Raw genomic sequence first — 24,679 nt, forward strand, 5'->3', positions numbered from 1 at the left:
AAGTAAGCGTTTGACGGTCTACACCTGTTTACGAAGCATGTGACAAATACAATTTGATTTGACTAAGGGTGCGTTCGTAAATTAACTCTGTCTTAACTCTCGTCTGAGTGTGCCAGAGCGCAGAATAACTGATGAATATGGCCGTTGTCAGTAAACCTCGGCACAACAAAAAAAGCGTAATTAAATTGTTGCCAGCAGCTCAGTCACAAACGCTCTAGATAACATGAAAACAGCCTAACCAGCTCTGCTAGGGGGAGTGAAATGGTCAGAGTGAGGTGTTTGGAATTAGCTTGCTAGCTAGCCAACGTTAGCTTGGGTGCTTGACTGCCGTTGTGAGGTCAGAACGCTCCGATCAACCCTACTCGACCAGTGTCCAGTGTGCGCTCTGAATTTACAGACGAACAATCTGACAAAACTCTGACTTTACTAACGGATAATGACAAAACTCTGACTTTACGAACAGACAATCTGACAAAACTCTGAATTTACGAACGCTCTGAGCGTTTGGAACGACGCCACCCGGTGGCGGAACAAATATGACTTCTTTCTGGTCCAATCACCGAGGGTTGCTGTTGCTATGTGACGTTGACTGCAAACGTTAAGTTGCTATGGATTGAAAATTAAGTTGGCCGATCTCTAAACCAAATCAACTTTTTATATAATTTTAGCAAATTAACTCTCTTACTTGTTTTTTTTTGGTTTTTTAGCAACAAGTAAGATATTCGATTAGTATTCAGGTAAGAGTTTTTGTAGTAAGTAAATTGATTATACGACTCTGTCAGCCATCTTATGTCTGCTGAACGTTAAGGCTGTCATCTCATTCGTGTAGATCGGCTAACTAACGTTAGCTTGTCTGTTACAATATTGTCTTCTGTAATGATTGGCACGTTCATTGGCTATCTAATGTTAGATAATTTATCACATCTTGAAAACTATGAATAACATTTCATATCCACTATATTTCCCAGCAATGCCTCCTCCAGATACTATGTACTGTGAACAGCAAATCAACATCCCCCCTGAACTACCAGACATTCTCAAACAGTTCACCAAAGCTGCAATCAGAACCCAACCCCATGACATACTACAGTGGTCTGCAGCGTAAGTACAGCCTCCCTGGATGTGACTGTACAACTAAAAGAGCCCAGCTTTTATGGTTCAGGTGGTAGGACATTGGCCTTGTAACTACCCAGTTGCTGAGCACAGATAATGTCTAGGGTAAAGTACAATTTTTGTTTCGTTAAAATGTTTGTTGTTCTATCAGGTACTTCTCTGCCCTGTCCAAAGGAGACACTCTGCCAGCCAAAGATAGGCTGGAGATGCCCGTTGCCACACAGAAGACTGATACCGGATTGACACCAGGCCTGCTGAAGGTCCTACACAAACAGGTACTCACTGACTGACTGACTCCAGGCCTGCTGAAGGTCCTACACAAACAGGTACTGACTGACTCCAGGCCTGCTGAAGGTCCTACACAAACAGGTACTCACTGACTGACTGACTGACTCCAGGCCTGCTCAAGGTCCTACACAAACAGGTACTGACTGACTCCAGGCCTGCTGAAGGTCCTACACAAACAGGTACTCACTGACTGACTGATTGACTCCAGGCCTGCTGAAGGTCCTACACAAACAGGTACTCACTGACTGACTGACTCCAGGCCTGCTCAAGGTCCTACATAAACAGGTACTGACTGACTCCAGGCCTGCTCAAGGTCCTACATAAACAGGTACTCACTGACTGACTGACTCCAGGCCTGCTGAAGGTCCTACACAAACAGGTACTCATTGACTGACTGACTCCAGGCCTGCTGAAGGTCCTACACAAACAGGTACTCACTGACTGACTGACTCCAGGCCTGCTGAAGGTCCTACATAAACAGGTACTCACTGACTGACTGACTCCAGGCCTGCTGAAGGTCCTACATAAACAGGTACTCACTGACTGACTGACTCCAGGCCTGCTGAAGGTCCTACATAAACAGGTACTCACTGACTGACACATTGATCTCAGGTGTGCTGAAAGTCCTTCCCATCCTCTCCCCCTCTGTGGTAGGATGTTAAGGTACCTCTCTTTCTCTCCCTGTATTGTATGTCGCTGGCTTCTATTGTTGTATAAAGAAAAGATGACCTCTCCTGCCTCTCTCCCTTCTCTCTGTCCCTGTGAATGTAGCTGGCCCCTAAGGAGACGATCAGTAAGGAGGAGCTGCAGTTGAAGTGGAAGGGTCTGTGTCTGCCCTCAGAGCAGCTGGACACTCTGCTGGCCCTGGGGAACTTCAACGACAACATCCACTGGATGCAGTTCTTCGCCCTGGGCTGCAGCGCTCTGGGAGGGGTGAGTCCCTGGCTCCGATATCTGTCTGTCAGTCTTCAGAGAGAAACTGTGGTGTAGTGCTTGCAAATACCACATGATGGCAGTATTGCACTGTCTTGATGGCCTATGCTTTTCTGAAGTGTGTGTGTGTGTGTGTGTGTGTGTGTGTGTGTGTGTGTGTGTGTGTGTGTGTGTGTGTGTGTGTGTGTGTGTGTGTGTGTGTGTTCAGACCATCATCAGTGCCCTGAAGTATGCGTGTGAGATCCTGACGGAGAATGAGGAGGGTGGAGCGGCGAGGATCCCCTTTGATACGTTTGTAGGGCTGTACACTTACCTGGCCCACCTGGATGGAGAGATCCCCCAGGACCAGATAGATAGCTTCCTAAGCAGCCTGCAGGAGTCTGTGTGAGTGGTACACTACCCTACATTCTCTCTATCTACACTCACTCATGTCTTGCAATTCTATACATTTTGCCATGACTTATGCAATGTTAATATGATATCTGAGTGAGAATCACTAACAAAATCAATGGGGGCCCCGTGGAGGTCAGGGCCCCTGGGCATGTTAGCTGACATGGGCTAATTGAGTGACTGACATAACAAGAGAGAAACTGCAGATATACCTCTACCTTGCTCTACCTCACTCTACCTCGCTCTACCTCACTCTACCTTACTCTACCTTTCTCTCTTCCTCAACCTCTATACCTCTCTATCCCTACCTCTCTCTCTACCTCTCTCTCTACCTTTCCCTCTTCCTCTACCTCACTCTACCTTTCTCTCTTCCTCTACTTCACTCTCTCACTCTTTCTCTCTTCCTCTACTTCACTCTACCTTTCCCTCTTCCTCTACCTCCACTCTACCTTTCCCTCTTCCTCTACCTCCACTCTACCTTTCCCTCTTCCTCTACCTCACTCTACCTTTCTCTCTTCCTCTACCTCACTCTACCTTTTTCTCTTCCCCTACCCCTCTCTATCTCTACCTTTCTCTCTACTTCTACCTCTCTACCTTTCTCTCTTCCTCTGCCCTTCTCTATCTCTACCTCTCTCTCTACCTTTCCCTCTTCCTCTACCTCTCTATCCCTACCTCTCTCTATCTCTACCTTTCTCTACCTTTCTCTATCTCTACCTTTCTCTCTACTTCTACCTCACTCTACCTTTCTATTTTCCTCTACCTCTCTATACCTCTCTCTTTCTATATCCCTACCTCTCTCTACCTTTACCTCTCTTACACATTCTCTCTTTCTACCTCTCTACCTTTCTCTCTACATCTACTTTTCTCTGTACCTTTACTTCTCTTACACATTATCTCTCTACTTCTCTCTCTTTCTACCTCTCTCTCTCTCTACCTCTCAATGCTTTACTTTGTGTGTTTCTTGTGGTTTACAGCACCAAGCAGAATGGGATGATTCAGCTGGCCAACTTCTACAGCCGCAAAACATTTAGATAATAGGAGAGATTGAGGGAGAGACGAAAAGGACAGGAAAGAGCAGGAAGAAACAGCGAGTAGCAGGAAGGAATTGGCTTTACTACTTATTCTACAAATAAATAGTCTTCTCTAAATCCCCATGGAATCACGATCAGTTGATGTATTTCCTGTTAAAGCTCAGATCTGTACAGTAGTGATACCCAGTTGCTTGAATTATTTCCCAGGCAATTGAGTTTGGTTCATATCTTATTGTTATATGGGACGTGATATAACATGGAAGGTGTACTGTACTGTACTGTACTGTACTGTACTGTACTGCGTGTGAATGTAGGTTAGTATCACTGGAACCAATGAGAACCACTCCTGCCCTGACAGGTTAGTCGATAGTTAATTTGTCATGCTCATGCCTTGTCAATGAAGTGCCTGTTGCATTCTTTTTCAACTTGGTATATTCATTTAGCCAGTGAGAGGGTGCCTGCCTGCCTGCCTGCCCGCCCGCCCGCCCGCTCGCCCGCTCGCTCTTGTGAAATGGAGAGGGTGTTCATGGTAGTGGTCCTCTCAGCAGTACAACAGTGATAAGGCTAGTGAATGAGACAGCTCTGAACAGATGCTCTGGGGCCTAGCTGACACTAGTAGACTAGTACCCAGTAACACATGCTGTAAGACACAGTGTATTGCCTGTCTGTGGTAGTGAAAACCAGAGAACACATCAGTACAGTGGTGGAACACAAGAATCAAACCTGACTAATCTCACTCTCTTTCCCATACAGTCATCATGTATGATGAGGAAGTATTACTACATCTCAGTTTGACAATGTATGGAACTCTCTCATTACTCATGTAGTGGATGATGTACAGTGGCCTCTGTAATTACTGGGACAGTGAAGCATTCTTCAGTTGGCTCTATTCTCCTCTATAACAGTTTGGATTTGAAATCAAACAATGACTTTGGGGTTAAAGTGCAGACTGTCAGCTTTAATTTGAGGGTATTCATATCAGGTAACTGTTTAGAAATTACACCACTTTTTTTAAATAGTCCCCCTATTTTAGGGGAGCAAAAGTATTGGGATAAATTCACTTATGTTTATTAAAGTACATATAAATGCTAACCTACCCTGTTATTGTAATGGGGATGTCTTGGGGTATGATATTTGTGCTTTTATAAAAGTGACCCCAAAATGACACAATATATGATTTACCGTTCATCTCTATTGGGCATAACATAATCCAAAACAAACAGAAAATGCATCCAACAAATGTGTAGAGTCACAAGCTTGATGTAGTCATTGTGTGGTATGAATATAGGAACAAATACTTTTTACTACTTTAATAAACATATAAGTAAATTTGTCCCAATACTTACTTTTCCTCCCCTGAAATGGGGGGGGGGGGATCTATGTACAAAAAGTGCTGTAATTTCTAAACGGTTCACCCGATATGGATGAAAATACCCTTAAATTGAAGTGGACAATCTGCACTTTAAGCCCATAGTCATGCTTGATTTCCAAAGTTTTGAAGTATAGAGCCAAAAGAAGAAAAAATGATTCAATGTCCCAATAATTACTGAGGGAACTGTAGTTAGAACAATGTAAAAAAGGTACACCCAAACGCCCTTCAGTCCAACTTAAATAAAAACAGGGGGGGGATCAGTTGCTCCAAAAAACATTCCTTACCCCAGGATACTTCAACTGGTGACTATCATTCCTTACCCCAGGATACTTCAACTGGTGACTATCATTCCTTACCCCAGGATACTTCAACTGGTGACTATCATTCCTTACCCCAGGATACTTCAACTGGTGACTATCATTCCTTACCCCAGGATACTTCAACTGGTGACTATCATTCCTTACCCCAGGATACTTCAACTGGTGACTATCATTCCTTACCCCAGGATACTTCAACTGGTGACTATCATTCCTTACCCCAGGATACCTCAACTGGTGACTATCATTCCTTACCCCAGGATACTTCAACTGGTGACTATCATTCCTTACCCCAGGATACTTCAACTGGTGACTATCATTCCTTACCCCAGGATACTTCAACTGGTGACTATCATTCCTTACCCCAGGATACCTCAGCTGGTGACTATCATTCCTTACCCCAGGATACCTCAGCTGGTGACTATCATTCCTTACCCCAGGATACCTCAACTGGTGACTATCATTCCTTACCCCAGGATACTTCAACTGGTGACTATCATTCCTTACCCCAGGATACTTCAACTGGTGACTATCATTCCTTACCCCAGGATACTTCAACTGGTGACTATCATTCCTTACCCCAGGATACTTCAACTGGTGACTATCATTCCTTACCCCAGGATACTTCAACTGGTGACTATCATTCCTTACCCCAGGATACTTCAACTGGTGACTATCATTCCTTACCCCAGGATACCTCAACTGGTGACTATCATTCCTTACCCCAGGATACTTCAACTGGTGACTATCATTCCTTACCCCAGGATACTTCAACTGGTGACTATCATTCCTTACCCCAGGATACTTCAACTGGTGACTATCATTCCTTACCCCAGGATACTTCAACTGGTGACTATCATTCCTTACCCCAGGATACTTCAACTGGTGACTATCATTCCTTACCCCAGGATACTTCAACTGGTGACTATCATTCCTTACCCCAGGATACTTCAACTGGTGACTATCATTCCTTACCCCAGGATACTTCAACTGGTGACTATCATTCCTTACCCCAGGATACCTCAACTGGTGACTATCATTCCTTACCCCAGGATACTTCAACTGGTGACTATCATTCCTTACCCCAGGATACTTCAACTGGTGACTATCATTCCTTACCCCAGGATACTTCAACTGGTGACTATCATTCCTTACCCCAGGATACTTCAACTGGTGACTATCATTCCTTACCCCAGGATACCTCAGCTGGTGACTATCATTCCTTACCCCAGGATACTTCAACTGGTGACTTTTCAGGAGAATAAAGGAAAAAGGAGCAATCTGTTGCTGGGTAAATCTGATATTTATTGACAAGAGAAACAACCAATAGGCTTATGTTTAGGTATGACTCGCCTTCATCAGCCAGGAAGTGTTGTATTCGTCATGTCAATCATACATATCAGTAGTAGTAGCAGAAACTACACAGGTTATTCAAACGAGTATGATCATCAGTCAAGAGCCGTAGACACTTGAAAAACAATAGACAGAAAGAGAGCTGTTCATTCAGACCCTTTGTCTCGGCGCAATCTAAGCAGTCGATCCAAAGTGTCTCTAACAATTTCCTCACTATATTGCCACCTCTGGAGGAAAGAGAAACTTTCTGAGTACCCCAGAATTTCAAGGTAGAGGCTGAGCCATGATTAGCGTTTGCGTAATGCCGCGCATTCGCATAGTCCATATTTATTGTGCAGATAGCCGTTTTGTGTTCAGCTATTCTTAATTTGAGCGTGTGTTTCATCTGACCAATGTAAACCATCCCACTTGGGCATGTAAACAACGTGTTGTACTACAATATATGACGTATTTTAGCTTGTATTTAACCGAACGTGGGTGATCGAATACTTTTGTGTCACTTGAGTTGGAACAATGACCGACGCGGTAGAAACCATTAAGGGACCTGGGAGCCACATAGAGGGCGAAGGTCTCTGATATTTCAACCCCTCCTAGAGCATTTCAGGGGAGCATTTCAGGGGAGGGTTGGACGCAAAGTCTTTGAGCAAGGGGTGACTGGAGAATGTGCCTGTGTTTGAGGATTACACTTTTTATCTGCCTGTCTGGCACTGTAGTTAGGCTGCTTCATACTAGAAAGATGATCAATGTAGATTTTACAGTGGGGTGTTCGTGCCAGACAAAGTGTTTCTTGAATCTGTGCCAGGGTTTCATTGGGCTAATCTAGTTCCCTGGCTAGCATGTCCCTGATTCTAATGTCATGAACTCCCTTACCTCACAACACCCTGTCATCCGATTGGCTATTGGCAGCACTGCTTAATAAGCCTATGATCTGAATTTCTCCTGGCAGCGCTTGATGAACTCTTGCAGTGATTGGTTAGGTAATTCTGTGATTTAATTGGTTGCTGGCTCTTTTAGGTAAAGTACTAATTTGATCTGATTGGCTCTTGACAATGATGAGTGAAGGAGCAGAAAAGAGCTTGGTAAATGTCACCCCTATTTGTTAAGATTATGACAACATTTTGTAACGTTTTTGTTTGTTTTGAAGTTCGGCTGCGTTCGGCAGTTATTTTTTTGCGGGTGATCGAGCACACCATTTTTTTTCTTGAGGCAGCCCGAAGTTCATTACCCGAAGTCTACGCCCCTTCGTCAGTGATTGGTCAACAGTAGGGATTCTTCAATGAAGTGTTTGTCATTAAACGAGAGACGACTGCTTTTCATTGAGAAATACTGTACCAAACATCTTAGTTAGATGGAAAATTGTGCGACTAAGATCTCCTCGGCACAAACATGAAATTGAATGGCCGATTTCTGGTTATGTTGTTGATACGGCAAATGTCTTTAGGCAGTATGCGAGCACAGAAGTTCACTTCCCCTCGCCGAGTTCTGCCAGGAGCAAACTGAACCTATGTATGCTGCTTAAAGACATACCACGTCATGATGCCAAAGGTACACTCACTGATGGGGAGCACTCTCACCTCGTAGAGAGGTAATGGCTGGCTGGCTGCTGAGACAGACTGCAGCATGATGCCAAACCTGAACAGCAGCCAACTCACTGAGAGGAAATCACTAAATCCCTAACACACCCACTGCAACTCTGACAAAGTACACACATACACACACATACACACATGCATACATTGGCAAGAAAAAGTATGTGAACCCTTTGGAATTACCTGGATTTCTACATAAATTAGTCATACAATTTGATTTGACCTTCATCTTAGTCACAACAATAGACAAACACAGTGTGCTTAAACTAATAACACACAAATAATTGTATTTTTCTTGTCTATATTGAATACATCATTTAAACATTCACAGTGTAGGTTGGAAAAAGTATGTGAACCCCTAGGCTAATGACTTCTCCGAAAGCTAATTGGAGTTAGGAGTCAGCTAACCTGGAGTCCAATCAATGAGACGAGATTGGAGATGTTGGTTAGAGCTGCCCTGCCCTATAAAAAAACTCACAAAATGTGAGTTTGCTATTCACAAGAAGCATTGCCTGATGTGAACTGTGCCTCAAACAAAAGAGATCTGAGAAGACCTAAGATTAAGAATTGTTGACTTGCATAAAGCTGGAAAGGGTTACAAAAGTATCTCTAAAAGCCTTGATGTTCATCAGTCCAAGGTAAGACAAATTGTCTATAAATGGAGAAAGTTCAGCACTGTTGCTACTCTCCCTAGGAGTGGCTGTCCTGCAAAGATGACTGCAAGAGTACAGCGCAGAATGCTCAATGAGGTTAAAAAGAATCCTAGAGTGTCAGCTAAAGACTTACAGAAATATCTGGAACATGCTAACATCTCTGTTGACGAGTCTACGATACGCACAACACTAAACAAGAATGGTGTTCATGGGAAGACACCACCAGAAGAAGCCACTGCTGTCCAAAAAAAACCATTGCTGCACGTCTGAAGTTTGCAAAATAGCACCTGGATGTTCGCAAAATATTCTGAGGACAGATGAAACTACAGTTGAGTTGTTTGGAAGGAACACACAACACTATGTGTGGAGAAAAAAAGGCACAGCACACCAACATCAAAACCTCATCCCAACTGTAAAGTATGGTGGAGGGAGCATCATGGTTTGGGGCTGCTTTGCCTCCTCAGGGCCTGGACAGCTTGCTATCATAAACTTGGGAGTTCATTTTTCCGTTGATCAAGACATTTTGAGGAGAATGTAAGGCTATCTGTCCGCCAATTGAAGCTCAACAGAAGTTGGGTGATGCAACAGGACAACAACCCAAAACATAGAAGTAAATCAACAGCAGAATGGCTTCAACAGAAGAAAATATGCCTTCTGGAGTGGCCCAGTCAGAGTCCTGACCTCAACCCGATTTAAAATGCTGTGGCATGCCCTCGAGCGGTTCACACCAGACATCCTAAGAATATTGTTGAACTGAAACAGTTTTGTAAAGAGGAATGGTCCAAAATTCCTCCTGACCATTTTGCAGGTCTGATCCACAACTACAGAAAACGTTTAGTTGAGTTTATTGCTGCCAAAGGAGGGTCAACCAGTTATTAAGTCCAAGGGTTCACATACTTTTTCCACCCTGCACTGTGAATGTTTACACAGTATGTTCAATAAAGACATGAAAACGTATAATTGTTTGTGTTATTAGTTTAAGCAGACTGTTTGTCTATTGTTTTGACTTAGATAAAGATCAGATCAAATGTTATGAACAATTTATTCAAATATCCAGGTAATTCCAAAGGGTTCACATACTTTTTCTTGCCACTGTACATACACACACAAACCTGTGACAGGGAACAATTATAAACACACACCATCAGAGAACAAGTTTACAAACACACACACTAGCACAGGTAAGACAAAGCTTAGCGGAGTAGGGTTTTCCTCTTTATCTTTCCAAATGAAGGGATGTAACCATAATACACAGTATTATAGGTTCTAACCAGCAGTACTGTGTATTCACAGTATTATAGGTTCTAACCAGCAGTACTGTGTATTCACAGTATTATAGGTCCTAACCAGCAGTACTGTGTATTCACAGTATTATAGGTCCTAACCAGCAGTACTGTGTATTCACAGTATTATAGGTCCTAACCAGCAGTACTGTGTATTCACAGTATTATAGGTCCTAACCAACAGTACTGTGTATTCACAGTATTATAGGTTCTAACCAGCAGTACTGTGTATTCACAGTATTATAGGTCCTAACCAGCAGTACTGTGTATTCACAGTATTATAGGTCCTAACCAGCAGTACTGTGTATTCACAGTATTATAGGTCCTAACCAGCAGTACTGTGTATTCACAGTATTATAGGTCCTAACCAGCAGTACTGTGTATTCACAGTATTATAGGTCCTAACCAACAGTACTGTGTATTCACAGTATTATAGGTCCTAACCAGCAGTACTGTGTATTCACAGTATTATAGGTCCTAACCAGCAGTACTGTGTATTCACAGTATTATAGGTCCTAACCAACAGTACTGTGTATTCAGCTAATTCTGGATAGGTACAGCTCTAAAACATGAGGGGGCCATGCTGTGTGAGTGTGGCGCGACCTAGCCAGGACACATCAGAATCCCTCTTCTCAGATAGACTGGTAACCCACTTCTCCCTTCTAGGCTGTGCTAGTCTCTTCATCATCCTTAGGTAGCTTAGGACTGACGCTTGTGCACAAGGCTCCATAGATCGTAGTGCCAGTCTCTGTGTGTAGAGGCTGTGGTCCCAGAGAAGAATTTGTTGCACATCAGCAGCCTCTACTGCAGCCTGGCTCTGGGAAACAACATCTCTAGGGAGGTGACGCTATCACAGAATAGTGTGAAGGGAGGAAGAGAAAGAAAGCGAGAGAGAGAACAAGTGGACAGAGCTTAACCGGAAGGGAGATGGACGAGAGAGGGAAAGATGAGGGAAAACAGCGTTTGTCCACTGGCAACATGCTGTCAGGGTAGGTCCCAGCTAACAATACAGCAAGGTCCCTCTCTCCTCTATTGCAACTATTTTCATGTTTTAAAGTCCTCTCCCCTCTTTTTCTCTTTCATCCTCTAGGGAATGCCAAGGAGGGATGGTGCAGACAGCTAACTTCAGGGATGTGATTTTTCCTGAAATGTGATTTTTCCTGAAACCAGTCATTCCTGCTTGTTTGTCATCATCCTCCAGTCCAACAGCATTAGAATGGATGAGTTATACCCCCAAAAGTAAAACCCCATTTTCCCTGTCCTGAATTATAATGCTTTCTGTATTGTGGACCAACAGACTGCAGTAACTAGGACCCAGGACAGGAAGCCTCATTCAAATACGTGTCTGCCTATTGCCTGTCTATAATACTGTACTGTGAAATGACAGTATGTGTGTATCTATATCCATGTCCACTCTTATGGACTATTTATTTACTTGTACTTTGGTTCCGGGAATTCTCAATCCACTTGGGACTGAATAAAGTTGTTTTATAAAATGTCTAGGCTGTCTTTTAATAAATGGTACGTACACACACAGTCACACACACATGCGAGCGAGTACGCACGCATACAAACAACTTGTGTTAATGAAGGGCGTTGCTCTGTGATTAGAATTTGTTAATTGCTACTCAGAAGGCTAAATAAATACTATTTAATTAATGCCATTTACCATGCACTCTCTTTCCATCTCTCTCTTTCCACCTCTCTCTCTCCATGTCTCTCTCTCCACCTCTCTCTCTCCATGTCTCTCTCCACCTCTCTCTCCCTGCCTACCTTTCTCAATTCAATTTGCTTTATTGGCATGACGTAGCAATGTACATATTGCCAAAGCTTACTTTGGATATTTATAATATAATAAGAATCAAAATTGTCAATGGGACAACAGTAATAAGGGTCAGAATAAACATAAATTGAACAATAACAATAAGCATAGAGGACATGTGTAGGTTGATTGGTCTGTCAGATACTGTCCCTCATCTTATGGCATGCAGCAATGTAGTGGCTACAAACCCACAGCTCTGCATCCTCCCCCAACAGGATGGGTAGCTTACTCTCATCAGAGAGGTCTTTGAAACCTAAGGGTTTCAAATCTGGGGAAATGACACTCTCTAATTGTTTCATATGTTTGACATTTTGTCAGGAAATGCAGCTCCGTCTCAGGTTCTGCTGTTGTGCAGTGGTTGCACAGCCTTTCCTCTACAGGGAGCCAGGTTTTCCTGTGTCTACCCTTCTCAATGGCAAGGCTGTGCTCACTAAGCATGTACTTTGTCAAGGTTTTTCTAAGGTTTTGATCAGTAACCATGGTCAAATCGTTAGCCAGGGTGTACTGTCGATTTAGGGACAGGTAGCACTGCATTTTGCTTTGTGCTTGTGTTTCTCAATAAGCAATGTAGTTTTGTGTTGACTGTGTTGTAATTAGGTTTATTCTGATTGATTGGATGTTCTGGTCCTGAGGCTTCAGTGTGTTAGTAGAACAGGTTTGTGAACTCAGCCCCAGGACCAGCTGGATGAGGGGACTCGTTTCTTTGCTCAGCTCTTGGTATTGCAGGGCCTGGTAATGATATGAGAGGGGGTCACTGTATTTTAGATGTTTCCAAAACTCAATTGCTCTTTTTTGAATTTTTATTATTAGTGGATATTGGACTAATTCTGCCCTGCCTGCATTGTTTGTAGTTTTTTTCTGGACATGTAGGAGAATCTTACAGAACTCTGCATGCAGGGTTTCAATGGGTGTTTGTCCCATTTGGTGACACCTTGTTTTGCAAGTGGACCCCACACCTCGCTGCCACAAAGTGCAATTGGTTCAATGACACATTCAATTAGTTTTAGCCAAATTTTAATAGGTATTTCAATTTGAATTTGTTTTTTAATGGCATAGAATGCCCTGCGTGCTTTCTCTCTCAGTTAATTCACTGCCTCATTAAGGTGTCCAGTTGAGCTTATTTTTAAACCTAAGTAATTGTAGTGTGTGCAGTACGCTATATATTTTGTACCAATTGAGAACTTTTGTCTAATCTTTGGTCTCTCTCTTTCTCTCTCTGCCCAACTGCATCTCTCCCTCTCTCTGTCCACCTCTCTCCACCTCTGGCTCTACCTCTGTCTCTCTCTACCTCTCTCTTTCTCTCTCTCTCTCTCTCTCTCTCTCTCTCTCTCTCTCTCTCTCTCTCTCCTTTAGTGTCTACCTGGTGTCCTCTGCTCAGGCCAATTAACTGATTGACCTGTTGGTTCAAGAGCTGCTAATGAACCTATTAATACTCAGCAGATTGGTGCTTTATGGTAAAAGGGGAAACCACTCATAGAGACCTGTAAAACCCCGCACAGGGTATTTCAGGCTGGTTAAAGTTTACCTCAGAAATAAACTGGGTTTTTCCAGACATCTGAACTTTGGGCAGCTCTATGCCTTTAAGGTGTTGTGTAGGCCCTGTGGTAAAGGAAATGATTGGAGAGGTCTGTAGGGAGAGAGAACATGTATAGACTTGTTTAAATCCCAGGTTGGATGCTGTTGTTGTGTTGAGGAATACTGACATAGATTACCAGAATGCTATATGACTGGTTAGTTGTCAGTCAGTTCCTCTAGGTACAGTATACATGTCCTGTAAGACCTTCATAGGGGAAGTAACAGCATTGAGACGACATTGACTCAGGCTCATCTTTGCAGTGACACACCTTCCTCTGTGGCTATCTCACACCTGTGGCCCTCCCCCCCAGGGGTCCTACTCTGATTGGCTGTCTGGGGATTCCAGGAGCGGCTCACTGTCAAGATAAATGTTATTCGCCGGTGGTGCATAATCCCAGAGGGATAGTACTTTAGGTGCTGAAATTACATGGCAGGAAGTTACATCCTCCTATCTGTCTCACACACACACACAAACTAACTCCAGCCAGGGCCGTGACTAAAAATCATTGGATGTGGGGCGGCAGGTAGGATGTGGGCCAGTAACCGAAAGGTTGCTAGATTGAATCCCCGAGCCGACAAGGTCAAAATCTGTTGTTCGGCCCCTGAGCAAGGCAGTTAACCCTCAACAACACCTGCTCTCTGATTCAGAGGGGTTGGGTTAAATACGGAAGACGCATTTCAGTTGAATGCATTCAGTTGTACAAGTGACTAGGTATCCCCCTTTCCCTTGTGTCAGGCCTGTGACTAGATCAGGAGACAACAGACCTGTGACTAGATCAGAAGACAACAGACCTGTGACTAGATCAGGAGACAACAGACCTGTGACTAGATAAGGAGAAAACAGACCTGTGACTAGATCAGGAGAAAACAGACCTGTGACTAGATCAGGAGAAAACAGACCTGTGACTAGATCAGGAGAAAACAGACCTGTGACTAGATCAGGAGACAACAGACCTGTGACTAGATCAGGAGAAAACAGGCCTGTGACTAGATCAGGAGACAACAGACCTGTGACTAGATCAGGAGACAACAGACCTGTGACTAGATCAGGAGACAACAGACCTGTGACTAGATCAGGAGACAACAGACCTGTGACTAGATCAGGAGACAACAGACCTGTGACTAGATCAGGAGAAAACAGACCTGTGACTAGATCAGGAGAAAACAGACCTGTGACTAGATCAGGAGACAACAGACCTGTGACTAGATCAGGAGACAACAGACATGTGACTAGATCAGGAGACAACAGACCTGTGACTAGATCAGGAGACAACAGACCTGTGACTAGATCAGGAGAAAACAGACCTGTGACTAGATCAGGAGACAACAGACCTGTGACCTGATCAGGACTGTGACTAGATCAGGAGAAAACAGGCCTGTGACTAGATCAGGAGAAAACAGGCCTGTGACTAGATCAGGAGACAACAGGCCTGTGACTAGATCAGGAGACAACAGGCCTGTGACTAGATCAGGAGACAACAGACCTGTGACTAGATCAGGAGACAACAGGCCTGTGACTAGATCAGGAGACAACAGACCTGTGACTAGATCAGGAGACAACAGACCTGTGACTAGATCAGGAGACAACAGACCTGTGACTAGATCAGGAGACAACAGACCTGTGACTAGATCAGGAGACAACAGACCTGTGACTAGATCAGGAGACAACAGACCTGTGACTAGATCAGGAGACAACAGGCCTGTGACTAGATCAGGAGACAACAGACCTGTGACTAGATCAGGAGACAACAGACCTGTGACTAGATCAGGAGACAACAGACCTGTGACTAGATCAGGAGACAACAGACTTGTGACTAGATCAGGAGAAAACAGACCTGTGACTAGATCAGGAGACAACAGGCCTGTGACTAGATCAGGAGACAACAGACCTGTGACTAGATCAGGAGACAACAGGCCTGTGACTAGATCAGGAGACAACAGACCTGTGACTAGATCAGGAGACAACAGACCTGTGACTAGATCAGGAGACAACAGACCTGTGACTAGATCAGGAGACAACAGACCTGTGACTAGATCAGGAGACAACAGACCTGTGACTAGATCAGGAGACAACAGGCCTGTGACTAGATCAGGAGACAACAGACCTGTGACTAGATCAGGAGACAACAGACCTGTGACTAGATCAGGAGACAACAGACCTGTGACTCGATCAGGAGACAACAGGCCTGTGACTTGATCAGGACACAACAGGCCTGCTGAACTGAACACTAAACAGCCTTGCCATCCATTCCTATTGGATCTGATTAGCTATGTACTGATACATTGCAGACCGACTGAGAGGCTGCTGGGGCCGGGCCAGGGACGGATTAGGGTCAGACATACAGAGAGAGGAGAGACTCCCTCTAGCAGATGCACAGATCCAGAGGACATTTAAAATCACAGCACCACTGGCTGGCCCTGGGACTGACATCACAAGAGGATCCCACTGGGCACATATGTCTATTCCACGTTCAAATTTCGTTGAAATTATGTGGCAACAATGTTGATTCAACCAGTCTGTGCTCAGTGGGATGGGACCATATTAAACACATTAGTGTATGGTAGCCAGCCCTGGATAGGTCTGTAAATCAATAGTTAGTTTGGTGGAGTATCTAGGCTAATGGGCTGCTCACAGTATGCCTACTTTAACTTGGCTTGTTCTGCAAGTGTGGAAATTTGAAACTGTTTGGTTGAATCAAGGAAGGATATTGTATGAAATGTTGTAACTGTTTTGATTGAATGGCTGAGTCAGTCAGCACTGTGGTAGTGTAGGGGATTCCAAGAAAGAGAAACAAACTTCTATGGTTTTGATTTCACCTCCAAAACCTCCTACATTATCTCATTTGCGTTTCCAAGAAACAGAAAAGGGGTGTTTTTTCAGTAATTTTTTTTAACTTCAGAATGACTGCTCATAAGTTGTGCTTTTTCTTTTGCAGTATGAATCATCCTAAACATGACAGTACAAATGAAGCATCACAGCACAGTTGAAAAATATATGGAAAATAGAAATCCAAAATGGATGATGTTTAGAGATAGATGGGAGGGGTTGAATGGAGCTGAAGGGTGGGACTAATAAGATAACCAATGTAAAACATAGGGGTCTGTAGAATGTAGTATATAGGTTCAGACATTTTGTGAAATAGCACAGTTACAAATAGAAATCAAACTGGATGGACATCAGAAATAGAGGAAGGACTAAAAACAAACAAAATATAACTATTGTAAAATAGATTGTGTCTGTAAAATGTGTATAAGATGTATAAACTGAAGGTTGAAGCCTAAGTGTTTATTAGTTTACTCCAATTGGGGGAAGGGTGGTGGGGTTTGCGGGGAATAATAAAGATATATTCTTAAAAAAGTATGTCTAGATAGGTATGTGTATGTATATATGTGTACAGTATATGTATGCATGCGTGTATGTAAATGGATATATATATTTACCCAAAAAATATATGGGGGATTAGAAATGATGCAGACAATTACATTGATGGAAGCAACAATCTTTCCGCAATATTAAGCTGATCCACCCCTTAGAAAAGAAAAAAACAGTGACAGTACATGGCACATTCTCTCTCACTTGTGCCAAACAATATTGTTTGAAAAGGGGGTTTAACATTAGGAAAGGGTAGCACTGGGTTTACCTCGTTTAGCTCATTAGTGTCATTAGTCCTGGGCTTCCAGGGCTTCAGCCCCGGATGGTTTTGATCCAGTCCCAAAAATAACATTATTTTACATTTCAGTATGATATGAGTTTCTACAACCACACATCACTTGCGCTATGCAGTTTAACATTTGTATTTTTACTGACAAATTTTACTGACAAAAATAAACGATCCAACATACTGCACTAGGACGTAGCAGACACTGCAAAAAGACCCTGGAGTGATGCAGTGCCTGCTGTGATTGGTCAAGATTTCACAATGCAGTGGACTGCTCACGTCCCTTGACCCTTCCTCCACCCATATTGCACCTGTTAGATGTCAATGTCACCACTCAGCAAGACGCCTGACACTCAGAGGCTGCAGCATAGCATGAGCAAATATGGATATTCTGAATTTCTTCCCGAAAGAGACGCAAAAAAAGTGAGCAGGTTGAGGCAACAGTGAATGAGGTGGAGAGGGCAGAAAAGCCAGAAAGTCAAAGTGCAGCAGAGAAAGCCACATGTTTGTGCAGGGTTGGTGGTAGCTAACTAGCTAGTCTCTCTCAACATAAGGGTTGGTGGTAGCTAACTAGCTAGTCTCTCTCAGCATAAGGGTTGGTGGTAGCTAACTAGCTAGTCTCTCTCAGCATAAGGGTTGGTGGTAGCTAACTAGCTAATCTCCCGCAGCGTAAGGGTTGGTGGTAGCTAACTAGCTAGTCTCTCTCAGCATAAGGGTTGGTGGTAGCTAACTAGCTAGTCTCTCTCAGCATAAGGGTTGGTGGTAGCTAACTAGCTAATCTCCCGCAGTGTAAGGGTTGGTGGTAGCTAACTAGCTAGTCTCCCTCAGCATAAGGGTTGGTGGTAGCTAACTAGCTAGTCTCTCTCAGCATAAGGGTTGGTGGTAGCTAATTAGCTAGTCTCTCTCAGCATAAGGGTTGGTGGTAGCTAACTAGCTAGTCTCTCTCAGCATAAGGGTTGGTGGTAGCTAACTAGCTAATCTCCTGCAGCGTAAGGGTTGGTGGTAGCTAACTAGCTAGTCTCTCTCAGCATAAGGGTTGGTGGTAGCTAACTAGCTAGTCTCTCTCAGCATAAGGGTTGGTGGTAGCTAACTATCTAGTCTCCCTCAGCATAAGGGTTGGTGGTAGCTAACTAGCTAATCTCCCGCAGCATAAGGGTTGGTGGTAGCTAACTAGCTAGTCTTCCTCAGCATAAGGGTTGGTGGTAGCTAACTAGCTAGTCTCCCTCAGCATAAGGGTTGGTGGTAGCTAACTAGCTAGTCTCCCTCAGCATAAGGGTTGGTGGTAGCTAACTACCTAGTCTCTCTCAGCATAAGGGTTGGTGGTAGCTAACTAACTATTCTCCCTCAGCATAAGGGTTAACCTAGCTAATGCTAATAAGATAACATTAGCGCTCATCATCCTTAAACTATTGGATGTAAGTCAGACTTATTTAACAGTATATTTAGTGAATGGGCAAGCTAAGGATGTTGAAATAAGTCATGATATTAGGAAAAGTCTTTGTTTTCCAGGAGGGAATGTGATGGGTTTAGTTTCTGCAGTTAGTCCCCCTGTGGACTGAAGCTGAACTTTATTACAACATATTTAACCTTTTTTTGTATTACTCTTTTTATTCACTTATTCAGCTACTTGTTTTTACATTGTTGAGAGGTTAACCTGCAAGTAAGCATTTTGTTGCACTGTGTACTCTGTGTATATCATGTCTATTATGACAAAAAAAAACGTACTTTATGGTGATTTTTCAGTTACATATTATGAAATAATAATGTAATAAAACATAATTATTAAAAGCTTCAAAGGAACCTGTAACCACACCTGTATAGCATAAGAAAAGCCAATATACAAAAGAAATAGACATACATTGTAATCCAGATGCATGCCTGGATAAGAAGTGTCAGAATCAATATAATGAATGTACTTATGACTATAGCCGTTATAATATAAGGGTTGGTGGGTGCTGATATAATATATATAATGAATGTACTTGTGAATGCAGCCTGGTAGGGGCCCCTATTATTTTTTTTACCAAACTGTCACAGTTGCGCCACCAATATAATCGGTTCAGTGATTTGTAGAGTGTTAAATGATTTGTAGAGGCGGGAAAACGCCTGCCTCAAACAAAGAACTTAGGGTGGGAAACAATAGTGGTGCAAAGCCAAAAAGAGGTGATCATTTACATAGAGAGGAGTGACTATGTATGTGATGTAAGGATGAAACTGTACAAAAGGAGTGTGCTGATGCTGGGAAAAAAACAGTTGATCCAGGGACCAGCTCGGCATGTTACTTTGTAATAAAGTCTACTTTGAATTCACAAGTTCCCGTATCTGAGAAATATTATTGGACCAATATTTCTACGACAACTTCAAATCAAATTTTATTTGTCACATACACATGGTTAGCAGATGTTAATGCGAGTGTAGCGAAATGCTTGTGCTTCTAGTTCCGACCATGCCGTAATATCTAACAAGTAATCTAACCTAAAAATTTCACAACTTGAACTTAGAAGGGGGAGGGCAGCCAGAAAGAGAGGGGAAAATGTTGTCAGCTTTGTGGATAGTTTGTAGGTGAACAAAACATTGAAAATACATAGGCTCTTAAGTTATGAGTCCTCAAATGTTATGTAATCTAAAAATATCACATTAGCTGCTACAACTGACGAGGTCATAACTTATTCCATTCTACAGGTACATTTTTTGGGCTCATGTCTCTTTATATTCATATAGCCTAGGGCAGGGTTGGGCAACTTTGATGGAGGTGGGGGCCCCAAAAAATCTGAACTCATCATGAGGGCCCCTCACATACACACACACACACACACACACACATTGCGAGCAAAACATTTTTGCGAACTCCCTTTGGACAGTGGCGAGGAAATGTTCATTTCGTGCAATTCTACAAATTTTGCCATGTAGTGTAGAGAAAATGTTGCAGTTTTTAAGCAAGTTTGCTGCAATTGTACTCATTTTGCTATTGGGCAGAGAGGAAAAATAGCTGTTTCAACCATGATTAGGAAGTTTAGATTGGTAATTTATTCTAGTGGCCAGCTTCCTACATTTAGTAATCATGGTTGAATTACCAGCCGGGTGGCCCCCCATTGATTTTGTTAGTCTCAGTCAGATATCATATTAAAAACTGCTAACATTTCTCTCCACTCTATGGCGAAATCAAATCAAACTTTAATTATTTGTCACATGCACCGAATACAACATGTGTAGACCTTACCGTGAAATGCTTACTTTACAAGCCCTTAACCATCATCAGTTCAAGAAAGAGTTAAGAAAATATTTACCAAATAAACAAAAGTAAAAAAGAATAAAAAGTAACACAATAAAATAACAATAATGAGGTTATATACAGGGGGTAATGGTACCGAGTCAATGTGGAGGCTATATACAGGGGGTAATGGTACCGAGTCAATGTGCGGGGGTACAGGTTAGTCGAGGTAATTGCAGGAAATTAGCTGAAAACAGCTGTTAGCTGACATAGTGTAAGGGGTGCGTAACCGGTGGCAGGGAAGTCAGACGCAGGAGAGCAGAACTTGGTAATAGCCGGAGCAGTTTAATAGCAAAACCAACGGCATAAAAATAACAAGATATGGGAACAAAAACCCGTCGTGCACCAATCAACACGTGCACAAGCACTTACAATAAACAATCCCACACAAAGACATGGGGGGAACAGAGGGTTAAATACACAACAAGTGATTGAGGGAATTGAAACCAGGTGTGAGGAAAAGCAAGACAAAACACATGGAAAATGAAAAGTGGATCGATGATGGCCAGAAGACCGGCGACGCCGAGCGCCGCCCGAATAAGGAGAGGACCCGACTTCGGCGGAAGTCGTGACACATAGGCTAATTGAGTGAGTGACACAGGCTGCCAGTTGCCCGTCCCTGGCATAGGAGCTATGTAGCTACTTATCTGTCATATTTGGAGTTGTGTTGTTCTGTTATGCGGATACTTACATTTTTATCTCCAGTTGAGTTGCCCTGGTCGTGTCAGTATACAGTAACTTTAAAGAGCAACTGCCCCAAAAAACCTACTTCTCATTTAGAAAACAGCCTATGTGGCATCGATATGAGTCAGAAAAATGTATTGTACTATAAATTGAATAAAAAGTGTAAATAGTATCATTTTGGTCATAAACTGAGTTTTGTGAGACTTGTGGTCGTGACTGCATCACAACATAAATTAAGGCTGGGTTTGTTTCAATCGTGCCCACAGCAATTCAGATTGCAGCTGCACACAACCCAATCGTAATGCCTGTGTCATTTACTGATGGTCCCTAACTAGCCCCATATCCCTATGGGGCTAGTTAGGGACCATCAGTAAATTAGGATATGATGGAGAGATGGGATATGATGGAGAGAGACACCAGACAAGACAAAGAGGCAGCAACAGAAGAATAGGATATGATGGAGAAAGACACCAGACAAGACAAAGAGACAGCAACGGAAGAATAGGATATGATTGTAGGGTTACAGATGTTTTCAGAAGATGGGCAGTGACTCTGCTGTCCTAATTTCAGGATGAAGCTGGTTCCACCATTGGGGTGCCAGGACAGAGAAGAGCTTGAACTTGGCTGAGCGGGAGCTGCCCTATCGTAGAGGTGGGAGCCTGAAGGCAGGGACATGACTGGAGACATGACAAAAATATTTGTTCATACCACACAAATGACCAAAATGACAAGATACTCGGACATTGGCATAATGAGATCAATAAAACGGCCCATGTCTGAAATGCAACCAATAGAAATAATAGATAGACAATATGAGGAAGAAATTATAATCCACCAACTTTACAGTGGCACTTACTTATCCAAATTGCCTTTTCCAGTAATTGTATTTTGAAATATTGCAAAAGACATTTTAGCTGCTGCCTGCTGTTTATTGACAGCAGCCCACAACTCAAAAATCAGCTGTTGGATATTTGCCGCGCGGCTGCTCAACTGCGGGATTCCCGACTCTATGCCTATGCCTTTTTGATATGACGAAACACAATCCACAGCAATTTTGTTTAAAGAAGCCATTGAGTCTCTGTGGCACAATTATTCTCTCTGGTGTAGTGTTTTTAATGATGTCATTTATTTCAGTACAGACAGGAGTAATTATATACTGTCATTTTGCTCATTTATTTATATTTATCTGCAGCACTTCCAGCACCCCTTCCGGTGGCAATGCTTTCTTCCATGGATTGTGTACAGTAACCCCATATGAGGTTATTGCGTAGCTAGGTCTACTGTTACAATAACATTTTAAATAATCTATCAGTTAAAAGAGAATACATTCAGTAGGCTAAGTCAATGAAGCCAATAGTGCTTTCAGCTATATAGTTATTGAATCTATGTAGACCTCATGACCATTTTGAACCAGCATAGCACAGTTTCAATGTCCATAAGGCTAATAAGAAAACATGTCAAATGACTTGAGTAGCCAATGGGAAAAGTGTCAAAATTAGTATTCGCATCAGTAGGCTAAGTGACTGAAATGCATTAGAAAAGTATTGGAAAGTTCAGAAAAACATCAGGGAAACTTATCAGGTAGGCTATAGGCCTAATGTGTGCGTAGAAAAGATCTACATTGATTTAAATTGCTAGACTAATGATCATGAGCACTGATCTCAATTTAGCTAACATTTCCCAGCCCAATTGTAACCAAATATCAAAATGGAGATTCAGTGAAAAATGAAAATCTTACATTGATTGATTTATCAAGACGAGTCCCCCATGCTTGACGCTGTCAAGACAGTGCTGAAATGATCAGTTGATCACACATGGCAATTACTTTAACATCTGTTATAAGAAGTGGTGTACTGCTGTTTTTTTAGGTAGCCTACTGAAGCACAGTTTTTTACTATTATTTGTCATAATTTCTGAATCAAAGTTGGTACCAACATGTAGCCTATTATATAATATATTTTTAGAATATACTTACAAGGCATCCTCCAAATTCCAAGATTGCCAATGCCTACACATTCAATTGATTTAAAAAAAATAAAAAATCTTCCTAAAACACCAAATTAGATCTACCTTATTTTAAATTAGGCCATCATCACTGTCATTGTGAACGATAATTCCCCACGTTTTACAGGTGAAACGTCCATGCTGCGTGCATACCAATCAGTTTCACGGGAATATGCATTTTGATCTTATTGAATGATATAAGCTAAATAGCCTAATTACGGTTTAATCTAATGTTAGAGCAGATGGAGCTGAACACAGCCACCTGGATTTTGTTTCAATCAAAGCACAGAGGTACTGTTGAGTACATATGAGTAAAACGTGACATTTCAGCAAACATGCTAAATTGTCATAAGAAATGATGTGGTGTTTTTGGTCTAACAGTAGCCTAACATTATGTATGCTATTATATTTGTTTTATTATGTAGAATAGTAATTAATCATGACGTGATCTTGTGAGACAGCACCATTCTGAGAAATGGCAGCTCTACACCCCTGGTTATAACAGTTGGAAGACTGTGGGAGTGTCACCACAGCTCTACGAACTAAGCGGTGCATTCATTTGGCCAAAAAATGTCTTACACCATCACAAAGCTGCTCTATGGATTCTAATTACAGCAGTGTGTGTGTGTGTGTGTGTGTGTGTGTGTGTGTGTGTGTGTGTGTGTGTGTGTGTGTGTGTGTGTGTGTGTGTGTGTGTGTGTGTGTGTGTGTGTGTGTGTGTGTGTGTGTGGTGTGTGTGTGTGTGTGTGTGGTGTGTGTGTGTGTGAGCGAGAGAGAGAGTGTTTGGGTACTGTGTGATTCTTTAATCAGTTTGGCTCATCTGACAGGTCAGAGTTTATGTTTGAAGTTGTTGAGTGGTTTTTGGCAAAACACTGTAGATGTTTGTGTTCCAGAGTAGAGTAGCGAGTGTTTCTGAGTAGAGAGTAGCGAGTGTTTCAGAGTAGAGAGACCCACAGTAGCAACTGTAATTGACTATTGACGGTGTCTGCTGTGGCAGGTGGGAAGGTGCAAATCACTAGAAAAATATATAATCTCTCAATGTTCTAATCTCTCAATGCTAATCTCAAAATGCACCAAATTCATGCATTTAGTTGTTGAAATTATTTGTACATTTTTTTTAGGGGGATGCCTCAGGACCCCCCTACTGGCATTGGGCTAACCCCCGAATGTCCTCACATCCTAGAAACGCCCCTGGCTCTGATTCTCCCGATGGGTTTGCCCGATTTTAATCTGCTCAAACGAAATGAGAGGGGAGAGCGAAGGAAGGAAAAGAGAGAGAGAGAGAGAGAGAGAGAGAGAGAGAGAGAGAGAGAGAGAGAGAGAGAGAGAGAGAGAAGGGGGG

At 42.7% G+C, this 24,679-nt stretch overlaps 1 protein-coding gene across 2 annotated transcripts; it reads left to right on the top strand.

Moving 5' to 3' along the window:
- Positions 1-339: 339 nt before the first annotated feature.
- On the top strand, positions 340-11,822 carry LOC106590574 (ropporin-1-like protein). Of its 2 annotated transcripts, none has more exons than XM_014181688.2 (6): positions 340-737; positions 969-1,101; positions 1,265-1,388; positions 2,173-2,334; positions 2,543-2,718; positions 11,413-11,822. In XM_014181688.2, exons 2-6 carry the CDS (start codon positions 971-973, stop codon positions 11,474-11,476), a joined length of 657 nt encoding a protein of 218 aa, XP_014037163.1. In that variant the 5' UTR covers positions 340-737; positions 969-970; the 3' UTR covers positions 11,477-11,822. The 2 variants fall into 2 exon arrangements, with proteins under 2 accessions (XP_014037163.1, XP_014037164.1); XM_014181689.2 differs by lacking the exon at positions 11,413-11,822 and adding an exon at positions 3,699-3,989.
- Positions 11,823-24,679: the final 12,857 nt, after the last annotated feature.

The sequence above is a fragment of the Salmo salar genome, chromosome ssa29 (genome assembly GCF_905237065.1).
Source record: "Salmo salar chromosome ssa29, Ssal_v3.1, whole genome shotgun sequence".
NCBI lineage: Eukaryota > Metazoa > Chordata > Actinopteri > Salmoniformes > Salmonidae > Salmo > Salmo salar.

Bases quoted from the DNA above. Each gene is read 5' to 3' on its own strand.
- LOC106590574 (XM_014181688.2), top strand. From the start codon at position 971: ATGCCTCCTCCAGATACTATGTACTGTGAACAGCAAATCAACATCCCC. The intron at 2,335-2,542 runs GTGAGTCCCTGG...GTGTGTGTTCAG, and splicing joins GCTGCAGCGCTCTGGGAGGG to ACCATCATCAGTGCCCTGAA. The intron at 2,719-11,412 runs GTGAGTGGTACA...TTCATCCTCTAG, and splicing joins AGCAGCCTGCAGGAGTCTGT to GGAATGCCAAGGAGGGATGG.